Source organism: Rhea pennata, chromosome 25, assembly GCF_028389875.1.
Source record: "Rhea pennata isolate bPtePen1 chromosome 25, bPtePen1.pri, whole genome shotgun sequence".
Classification (NCBI taxonomy): Eukaryota; Metazoa; Chordata; class Aves; order Rheiformes; family Rheidae; genus Rhea; species Rhea pennata.
Genome location: NC_084687.1, coordinates 4,653,970 through 4,663,831, shown reverse-complemented (window position 1 = coordinate 4,663,831; position 9,862 = coordinate 4,653,970). Strand labels below are relative to the sequence as shown.

Sequence of the window (9,862 nt, the reverse complement as noted above, 5' to 3'; positions counted from 1 at the left end):
TGCACAGGGGCTTTTTTCTCCTGTTGCAGCTGGGGTGGCACCTGCAGCTCCAGTGATCAGATCCACGCAAAGCCTCTGGCTTGTGGCTTTGCTCTGCCACCTGCTGGGGACGGGCCAAGGTGGAGGAGACATGGCAGCACCGGGAGAAGGCAGCGCCCTGCTGTGGGTGCAGCCGACAAGGGAGGGGCAGAACCGCCCCCAGACTGACAGACACAGCTCAGGCTTTATTCTCCAAAACGGGAACAGGCCAAACCCTCCTGTTCTCCTGGGTACTGGTGGCCACTGGACTCCCAGTGTGGGACAGGGGACTGCCCTGTCCCGTGATGAGCAGCGTAAGGAATGCAGTCTGGGTCACCGGACACAGCCTGCTCCCAGCGCCTGGCTTGGAGCAGCAGAATCAGGGTCGGAAGCTCCCCTGCACCTCCCAAGGGCTTCGCTCACAAGCTGAGCTCCCGGCTGCATCCGCTAGCGTCCTTGGCCAGTTGGCAGCCCCCGGAGCAGATCAGGGCTGCAACTTTTCCCTTCCTCCCTGCCTCTTCCTGCTCACTCCATGGCTACTGGCTGCTGCCCCTCCACATCTCGTGTCTTAGAGTTCATCAGCTCCCTCCGGATCTCGGGCGAGATCTGTGGGTGGCAGTGGAATTTGAGCAGCTCAAGCAAGGCCTCTTTCTGCTCCGAGGACAGGTCCTCCTTGTAGCGCTGGACAAAGGCCAGGAAGCTCTGGTGCCACAGGACAGGCAGGACCCGCTGGTCCGTGCGGAAGGCCAGGAAGTGGAAGACAAGCGCATCCACCACGCGGAAGGGCAGCGCGTACTTCTTGTCAATGAGCAGGCGGAGAAAGATGCTGTTGGCACCGCTGTACTGCATCTCAGCGATCTTCAGCATGGCTGCGCTGTGGGGATGGAAGGAGAACTGAGGTGAAGGCAGACGCGGCAGGGCCTCAGCACCCACAGGCCAAGCAAGAGCTACAGGGCACCCGTGACATGGCTGGCCAAGGGCCCCCTTTCTCCCAGGCTGGCCTGTCCCTTGTGCCCTGCCCCTGCTGGATCCCAGACACAGATGACAGCCCCAGTGCTGCAGGCAGCCTTGAACTGTACAGGAGGCAGAGCTGGGTGAACCTTCTCCATCTCTGAGAGGCCGAGGCACAGATCCACACCATCGTTCCGGCATCCCCAAGGGAGAACTGCTCCCCCTGCCTATCCTCCCCAGCCCTCCATGGCAGCAGGGCCTGGCTGCCGTGTTACCTGGAGTGAAGGACGGGGATGGAGCACTTGGTGAGGATGCTGCCGATGATGATGGCTTCCCGCAGCGTGCAGGTCCCCGACTCACACAGCGGAATGAGGATCCCTGCGGGAGGCAAAGTGTTAGGCACTGCTGACCTCAAACAGGGCAGGCAGAGCTGCCTTCTCCTATCCCAGGACGCATCCGACCCCAGGAAATTAGCGGTTCCTCCATCGGTTTATGTTACAGGAGTCTCAGCATCTCTTCCTGCCCTCTTTGCCGTGCATCTGACACCAAACACTCTCAGGTTGCCTGACAACACGGGTGTCAGGCCACAGACAGTTTGTAAGGTGCCACTGATCTCCGAAAGAAACCAAGTATCTGCCAGCATTTGCTGGCAGCACCTGAGTAACCCTCCAGTACTCGTCACCCTTCAGCACTGAGGGCTGCAAATGGGCCAAAGGGGGTCTCTGCATTTCCTCTGCTTCTTCTCTGCCCTCCTCCTTCCCACTGACCCCGGGGCTGCCGCAGCCACAACGAGCCATCGTACCATGCACGACACGAGGCCAAAGGCAAGTGTGCAACATGCCCCTGCTGAGCTTCCCAGCTGCTGCAGAACACAAGGCTCGTACGTAGGAGCCACCACCCTGGGGGGACTCTCTACCTTTGAACCAGGCTCCTGGCTTGAACAAAGCCTTCTTCAAAGCCATGTAGAGGTGAAAGTTGAGACGCTTGTACTCAGCAATGTCATCCCTGACCCGAGGCAGCAGCACCAGGTTGTAGAACCTCTGGGCCATCCTTTCTTTCAAGTTGGATGAAAATATCCTGGGAAAAGCAAAGCACAAAGCAAGGCATGAGCTGTCCACCTCTGGAGTGAGGTCTTGTGAGTGCATAATTGCAGGTAGTTTCCTAAAGACACCTGAACCAAGACATCAGCTTCGGAATCCTCCACCGCTGCCTCTACCTGGGCAGGTGAAGGGATGGGAAAGCAGCATGCAGGTTGGCATTTTGTACATCTGGTACTAGCTTGCAGAAAGACAAAGCAAAAAACCCCAAATCAGCAATTCCCAGAGACTTACCTCGTTGCTTGGTACATGGCAGCTGCTGTCCACGTCTCTGGCTCTGTGATGTAGAGGATCTGTTCCCAGTTGGATAAGGCAGGAATTATTTTAAATGCTTTGGGGAGTTTGCCACTCCTGTATTTGGACAGCACCTTTAAAAATAAAAAATGCAAGCCTGGCAATGACATACTGGAACTGACAGCAGGACCACGGGGATTTGTCAGGATTTGTTTCCTGACCTTGAGAGTCAGTCATTCAGAAACTCTCTGGGGCCTTCAGTGCATGATATTATGTAAACTGCAGTTAATCAATTTGAAGAGAAAGAGCACACCCAGGGCAGCGCTGTTGGAGCCGTGCTAACTAATCACACCACCCTCTAGTCTCCAGCGTGGGGCTTCTCTCAGGCTTCCTAGGGTGTCTGTCTGCAAGGGAATTAGTGACTCTGCTCATGAATATGCTGATTTACCCCCAGCTGAGCTTCTCTCCTTGAACATCCTAATCGCTGTACTACCACCAGCACAGGGAAAGGAGAGCGCTGCAGCGCCTGGCGAGCACTGCGGGCTCCTGCGGGGCCGCTTCACCCTTACTTCTCGTACGCCCCGGTAGACCTCCAGGACGCGGGGGTCGAGCTGAGGCATGGGGCAGCCCGTTACTTCCGAGAGCGCCGTCTCCACCTCCGTCTGCTTCTCCGTGATCTTCTCCATGATGATGTCTGCCAGCGTGCGCCTGGCGGGAGGAGAGGGGAAGGGAGTCAGGCGGCGGCGGGGGCTGCGCCGGGCCGCTGGCCGGGCGCCGCGCCCCCGGCCCACCTCAGCGGCGGGTTCTTGTTCATGAACATCTCGATGGCCTTCTCGTCCTCGGGGTCCACGGCCACCTCCTGGCACCACCGCCCCGCCGCGGCCTGCTCCAGCGAGGGCCACTCTTCCTCCTCCTCCTCCGCCGCCTCCTCATCCTCGCTGCCCGGGCCGGGCGCCGCGGGGCCTGCGCCAAACGGGGCCTGGTGAGCGCGGGGCCGCGCGGGGCCGCGCCGCGGGCTCCCGCCGCCGCGCCGCTCCCCGCCGGGCTCACCCAGCGCCGCGGCGGGCGCGCCGGGGCCGTGCTCGGCCTCCAGCTCCTCCTGCTGCCGCCGCGCCTGCTCCAGGATCCGCCGCGACAGCCGCGCGTCCACGTAGCCGCCGCCATCGTCGTCATCCGCCGCCGCCGCGCGCCGCTTCACCCGCGCCGTGGGCCGCGGCGCCGCCGCCCGCAGGATCTGCTCGGCCAGCGGCTGCGCCCGGGCCTGGGCCTGGGCCTGGGCCCGGGCCTGGGCCGCCGCCGCGGGGCCGCACCGCGCCTTCGGCATGGCCGCGCCGCTCCCAGGGGCCGCGCGCGGGGCGCCTGCGCGTCCCCGCCTCCCGCCGCGCGTCACTTCCGCCCCGGCCCGCCCGCCGCCGCAGCGCCGCCGCAGCGCCGCCGCGCGCGCGCCATGGGGGTCACGTGGTAAGGGCGAGCGGGGGGGGGCTGGTGGGCCCCCGTGGGGGCGTCCTGCGTGGGGGGGGGGGGATGCGGTGTCTTCTCCCCTCCCTCCGTGGGTGCTGCCGTGTGGGGCAACACAGGGCTCCTCCCGGTGGGTGCTTCCGTGGTGGGAGGGGCGTGGAGGAGGGTCCCCCCCACACACACCGTGAGTGCCATCAGGAGGAGGCCACGGGGGACGGTGTCCGCCCCCCACCTCCGTGGGCGCTCTCTTGGGGGGGGGGGGCTGTGGTGGAAGGCGTCTCACCCGTGGGTGCTATCATAGGGAGACCAGGGGGGGAGTGCCCCCCGCTCCAGGACCCCCTCGTGGGGGCTGCGCTGGAGCCCCCCCCCTGCCCGGTGGGTGTTCTCGTGGGGGTGGGGGGAAGCTATGCTGGAGGGTGTCCATGCCCCCCTCGGGGGTGCCATCACGAGGAGGCCACGGGGGAGGGTGTCAAGACCCCATCGTGGGAGGGCTGCGTTGGAGGCCCCCTCCGTGGGTGTTCTCGTGTAGGGGGGGGCTGTGGCAGAGAGGCCGTGGCAGAAGGTGCCCCCCCACCGTGGGTGCTGTCACGGGGGGGGGGGGGGGGGTTGCAGCGGGTCCCGTTAGTCCCCAGCCCGGCTCAGGGCTGCGGCAGCAGGGCCAGGCCTCCCCCCCACGACGCCCCCCCCCCCCCCCCCCGCAGCGTGGCGCAGGTGCCGGTGGCGGAGGGCAAGAGCGTGCAGCAGACGGTGGAGATGCTCACCAGGAAGCTGGAGCTGCTGGGCGCGGAGAAGCAGGGGACGTTTTGCGTGGACTGCGAGACCTACCACACCGCTGCCTCCACCATGGGCAACCAAGGTCAGCGGCGGCCCCGCGGCCGGGCGCAGCCCGCAGCTGCCAGCCCGGTCGCGGTAAGAGGGAGGGAGGCGGTCGCGGGCTCTCATGCAGTGCCGGCCGGGAGGCTGCTCTTCTCCCGGGAGCGTTTCTCGGTCTTTGCCTTCATCTCGTGCTGGTGGCGAAACCCGGCTGCGGGAGCAGCAAGGTGCTCTGTGGAACAAGCATCTGGTACGTGCGAGATCGCGGCTCTGTCCCGGGTTCTGCCACGGAGTTGAGGCTTTTTCTGCGAGTCGTCCTCATTTTATTTACTGCGTTGAGTTCTCACAGGGAATGGGCGGTTGTCTCGCTGCTTGTAAAAGCTTTTCTCTCCCTTGAAAGATCTGTGCTGCAGTTCCCATCTTCCCCTCTCAGATGAACAACGCTGGGAAGCATAGTGCCCCTGCGTACTGTTCTTTGAGAGCCGGGGAAGGTCAGTCCGAGGGCTCCGCTGGCCTGGAGGCTGGGTGTTGCGTGCTGTGGGCTGCCCTGTGACAGACACGTTGAACGATCAAATGTGCTGTTCCACTTTGGCGCACGCTGTGTCTCGCTAACACTATTTTCTTCATTAAGTGCGTGCCCCACAGTTGCCTTTTCCTGCACTGAGGATAGCTGTGTTGAGCAGTGAGCACTTAACGAATCTTACTGGAATATCAGTAGTTGCGTAGGATATCCTTCTTGTGCATACAGAATAAGATAAATGGTCAAAAAAACAGCTGCCAGTTTGGCGGTATTTTTTCCGTAAGGCTGCTTAAAGCATGATTTCTGGAGAGCTGTTTTGGAGCCTGCGTTTTGCAGCAGAGGAGGATGTGACTGCTGGGTACAGGAGTCTCCTAAGAATATCTTGCTGCTGTTGCCTGCTCTGCCGTTCTCCAGGAGGGTGAGTGATTGAGGGCAGGAGGTGGCAGCAGACCTGCAGGCTGGAGGTGGTAGCTGAGAAGTGCACAGGCTCCCCTGGGCAGGCAGGTGGTGGTGAGCAGCTCTAGGGGAGCTCCTAAGGTGTGAAATGCCCCTGTACTGCCCAGGGGATGTTTTCGGAGAACTTGTGACATCCAGAGGGAATGCCAGGGCCTAACAGGAGAGCTGAAAGGTGTTACTCAATCTGCTTACCTAATGGGACTGTTCTTTCCTTCTCCTGCTCAAGTGTGTGGGGTTTAACAGCATTTAAAAACCAGTGTGAACATCCTTCTGGTGCTTCTGCGGCTGCAGAGGTCAGCACTGAGCCCTTTCAGCCTCTTGGCTCTGCTCAGACAATTTCCCAGGCAGATTGGTGCAGCTGGGGTGCTGCTTTGGCTGCCCTGCTGTGGGGTTTTGCTGATGTGCCTGCAGGGTGGAAGCTATGAGAGGGGCTTTTTGCTGCAGCTGGAACTCACACAACCACATCTGTGGAAAGGCTTTGTTAACTGACTGGGATAAATGAGAATCCACTTCCACTTCTTAATCTCCGTACGAGCCAGGCACGTCCTCTCTGTGTGGCTAATAGAAGGATCCCGGAACTGAAGCAGCAAGAATGGCAAAGGGAAAACAAAGAGATGTTTCTTTCTTTAAAGCACGTACAAGCACAGAACTGTTGTTTTTACAGCCCAGATACCATTGCTCTTGTTTCAGGGCAGACAGGCAAGCTGATGTACGTGATGCACAACTCCGAATATCCCCTCAGCTGTTTCGCTCTCTTTGAAAGTGGTCCCTGCCTGATAGCAGATGCCAACTTTGATATCCTTATGGTGAAGCTGAAAGGCTTCTTCCAAAATGCCAAGGCGAACAAGATAGAGAGCCGGGGTACCCGCTACCAGTACTGTGACTTCTTGGTGAAGGTGGGCACAGTTACAATGGGGCCCAGTGCCCGTGGAATATCTGTGGAGGTAAGGATTGTCTTTCAAGGATATAAAATACAACTACAGATAGAAAAATCTCATTTTAGGAGCTAGACTAGAAATCTTGAGCCCCTCTTCCTTTTGTGTATTGACTGCCTGGCCTATAGACCAGCCTCTCAAATGTGAACTTGTATACTAGTTGCTATCAGTTTGTACTAGATGTATTCGTGTATGTGGAAGACGGAGTATTTATCTCTTTTTTTTTCACAGCAAGGTTTAATTCAGACAGATATTTTGGAGCTCAGCTGCAGCTTTGGAAAAGCCTGTCATTGAAGTGTCAATAAACAAAACCCTGAAGGGATGCCATCAAACTAAAAAGCTGCTTAAAATCCTGACGCACAACACAAGTAGCACACTTCAGGTTATTAAACATACCAAGGGGGACAAAATAACCTCTTTAGCTGATAATTCAATGCTGATTTAGGTTTTACTTTCTTTCCTTGTGTCAAGCAGAGCAGAGAGCACGGTCCTCCTGCCCTACGTTCTGCGTGCACAAGGTGTAAATCTGTCTTCTCTCTTCAGACAGTTTTGCATTGCAGGCGTCAGTCCTACCCCATGGCGTGCTGACCTATATTGCTGCACTGTGGGGTGCAGTGTGGGCTCAAAGCTTGTCATCAAACGGCTTCCGCTGTTTCTGCTCAGCAGCCTGACTGCTGATTAGGCTTGAGAGCACCGGTCCTATCGTGCCAGCTGCTGTTGGGTATTCGCGGGGTGGAAGCTGGGCTGAAGAAAGGCTTTCACACTCTAAAGGGAAATCCTTTAGTACATATGAAGGGTCATGGGAGGAGCTGTGAAGGCATTTGGGGAGACAGCTGGCTGAATGGATGTGTGACTCAAAGGCTAGTGAGCCATGGACAAGCTTCATCTGGGCTGAAAAGACTCAGAATGAGACAAGAAGCTGGTCTGTGTTGGCGTGGGAAGGGCAAGGCAGAGTAGGTCAGACTTTGGATAGTTAGATACATTGAAGCTGAACACTCTGTAAGACAGCTAAGAATTAGATGCTGAGAGGTCAAAGAGCTGAGACTACGTCTTTCTAAACACAAATCCTATTACCTGATGCGTAATTAATGATCATACTGGATCTACTCAGGCAGGTGTTACTAGCCAGCAGTGACGGGGATTGAGAAATAGTTTATTTTTTCTTCAGTTGAACAAACAGATATTTTGGTAGTGTCAGCATTCCTATTAACCTGCAGTTAGGCAGAAGCTTGTTTTACTCTAAACTTGAGTTCAAGACCAGATTTGCCAGGTGATCTGGTTGCTTCTGTTTTGATTTAGTAGGTCTTCTGTTTTTTTTTTTTTTTTTTTCTGGGTTTGCATTAGGACTCACTCCTGATTTGGGACCAGACTCTTATTAGATAAGAGGCTGAAAATCCTTAATCCCCAAGTTTTTCAACACACACCTGAAAGATGTCACTGCCACACATGCAAGTCATTAACTTACCACATTGTGGGAGTGACATTCACTTGTGACACTTGAATCAAAGTCCTGAGACCTCCTGTTCTGGTCATTTAATACAGATAATGAACTTATAGGTGTGTTTTACCTTCCTCTTTCTTCCCTTCTGAAGGGATTGCCAGTTTGTTTCCAGCACATCCTCTTCATTTACATTTCTCCATCCCTCTGTTGTTTTATGCTACATGTTCACATAAAGAGAGCTGAGAGAACTACTATATATCCATCTGAAACCACAGCATGGAGAAGTTGGTCTCTCAACGTCAAGCCATTGACTAAACGTGCATCTCTGGCAAGGCACAGGGAAGTCGTGTTGTTGCCTGTGTGATTATCGCCCCTGCTGTGATCTTCAGTGCTCTGTTTTTTATTGCCAGGTTGAGTACTGCCCTTGTGTGATAGCCAATGACTGCTGGAACCTGCTCATGGAGTTCATGCAGAGCTTCATGGGGAGCCACACTCCTGGCATCCCATCCGTGTTCAGCACCAAGCACGACAGCATCTACAGCCCAGCAGACACCATGGTTCAGTACATGGAGCTGTTCAACAAGATCCGCAAGCAGCAGCAGGTGCCCGTGGCAGGAATCAGGTGAAAGGGCTGCCTGAAGCTCTGTTTAAAGCAACTGCATCCTCTTTCCTGCCTGCCCATGTGGATTAGGAGTCTCTCCAAAAAGCAACACTGGAGTCAGCCCAAGGTTTTGTTTGGTTGGATTTTTGTGTTTGTTTTTAATCTCTTTCTCCTGATTTAAAGCAAAGGTCTTGAATGCTATGCGTATTTCTTACAATTCTCCTCTGTTTCTGAGCGTGTCTGTGATCCACCCATGGCGATGATGATTCTAAGTGCAGTGCTTCATGCAGGGGATTATTGTTTGCATGCAGAAGGAGGAAAAGGGAGAAACTCCAGCCAAATATATGCAAGGGTAGAGTTTCCTTGACTGTAAACTGCTACAGGAGAGAGATTTTTAGATAACCATGTGAAAGCATCTTGTTATTTTTCACCAAAATAAAAGCTGTATTTTTGTGAGGAGATGGGAGTCTTTCTGCACAGCAGGTGTTGTGCTGTCCTCTGTTGTGTTGCTGTGTTTTGCTTTTGAGATTTTTCTGTTGTGTGGAAACAATTGTTTTGCAGAGTTTTATCTTTGATTTGATTCAAGAGCTTTATACTACTGAAGTGAGCTAATTTCCCTGTGGCAAAATCTACAGTAATTCTTGCATTCGTATTATGGGTGTGTTCTTAGCTTGCCTTCGTCTTTTGCATCTGAGGGGAGTATTAAAATCTTCTACCTCTCACATGGCTCCAGTGAAGCCTAGTGATAAATAAGTAAGTCTGGCAGGAGCCCTCTCATGCACTGAAACTGAATACCAGCCGCCTTATCTCACTGTTTGAAAGGTATCTAATAAATGTCCCATTCTTGTACGTTATTTCTCACCTGAGGAATCCTGGTGACTTCAGCAGATTTACTGAGTAAGGACAGATTTGAGGAATAGGAGCTAAAGATTTATTATAAGGCTTAACTATGTGATATCACTTGAATATTTTTCAGTGGTGATTTATTTTTACAGCAGGGAAACCAGGGAAATGAGATCCCTTTTGAGCCATCTGTCCCCTTGGTTTTACACATTCAGTATCTATCTGGCTTGTAGCTGTAATACTTTCTTTTTTTTCTCCCTCCTCCCCTTGCTCTCAGAACAAGAAGAAACACGCTCATTCTGCCAGTAACCTTTGTGCTGAACTTTGTTTGCATTTGCTAGGAAGGCTGTGCCAAGGGCCTTAGCGGGGTTCCAACTCCCCAGCCTGTGTCCTGGACGAAGAGGGAGGATGTGGAGAAGGTATAAAGATGTTTTTAGGAAGGGAGATTTGCAAAGAGGACAGTGGGTAGCTGGTGCAGAAGCAGTGTGCATCTTT

The 9,862-nt window shown here is 55.0% G+C and overlaps 2 protein-coding genes across 5 annotated transcripts; one reads left to right on the top strand and one right to left on the bottom strand.

Annotated features, from left to right (window-relative positions):
- Nucleotides 1–204: 204 nt before the first annotated feature.
- On the bottom strand, nucleotides 205–3,566 carry BYSL (bystin like). The gene is made up of 7 exons (XM_062594968.1): nucleotides 3,351–3,566; nucleotides 3,092–3,263; nucleotides 2,870–3,008; nucleotides 2,301–2,434; nucleotides 1,886–2,046; nucleotides 1,245–1,347; nucleotides 205–892 (listed from the first exon to the last, which is right to left on the bottom strand). Exons 2-7 carry the CDS (start codon nucleotides 3,118–3,120, stop codon nucleotides 544–546), a joined length of 915 nt encoding a protein of 304 aa, XP_062450952.1. The 5' UTR covers nucleotides 3,121–3,263; nucleotides 3,351–3,566; the 3' UTR covers nucleotides 205–543.
- A 142-nt stretch (nucleotides 3,567–3,708) lies between these two features.
- Nucleotides 3,709–8,983, top strand: MED20 (mediator complex subunit 20). Of its 4 annotated transcripts, none has more exons than XM_062595104.1 (4): nucleotides 3,709–3,761; nucleotides 4,460–4,614; nucleotides 6,238–6,491; nucleotides 8,334–8,983. In XM_062595104.1, exons 1-4 carry the CDS (start codon nucleotides 3,748–3,750, stop codon nucleotides 8,547–8,549), a joined length of 639 nt encoding a protein of 212 aa, XP_062451088.1. In that variant the 5' UTR covers nucleotides 3,709–3,747; the 3' UTR covers nucleotides 8,550–8,983. The 4 variants fall into 4 exon arrangements, with proteins under 4 accessions (XP_062451088.1, XP_062451089.1, XP_062451091.1 ...); XM_062595105.1 differs by lacking the exon at nucleotides 3,709–3,761 and adding an exon at nucleotides 3,804–3,888; XM_062595107.1 differs by lacking the exon at nucleotides 3,709–3,761 and adding an exon at nucleotides 3,812–3,942.
- The last annotated feature ends 879 nt before the right edge of the window (nucleotides 8,984–9,862 follow it).

Coding starts and splice junctions, on each gene's coding strand:
- BYSL (XM_062594968.1), bottom strand. CDS start 3,120: ATGTTCATGAACAAGAACCCGCCGCTGAG. Junction 3,009..3,091: donor AACAAGAACCCGCCGCTGAG/GTGGGCCGGGGG, acceptor TCCTCCCGCCAG/GCGCACGCTGGCAGACATCA. Junction 2,435..2,869: donor TCTACCGGGGCGTACGAGAA/GTAAGGGTGAAG, acceptor TTATTTTTAAAG/GTGCTGTCCAAATACAGGAG.
- MED20 (XM_062595104.1), top strand. Junction 4,615..6,237: donor CTCCACCATGGGCAACCAAG/GTCAGCGGCGGC, acceptor CTCTTGTTTCAG/GGCAGACAGGCAAGCTGATG. Junction 6,492..8,333: donor CCCGTGGAATATCTGTGGAG/GTAAGGATTGTC, acceptor TTTTATTGCCAG/GTTGAGTACTGCCCTTGTGT.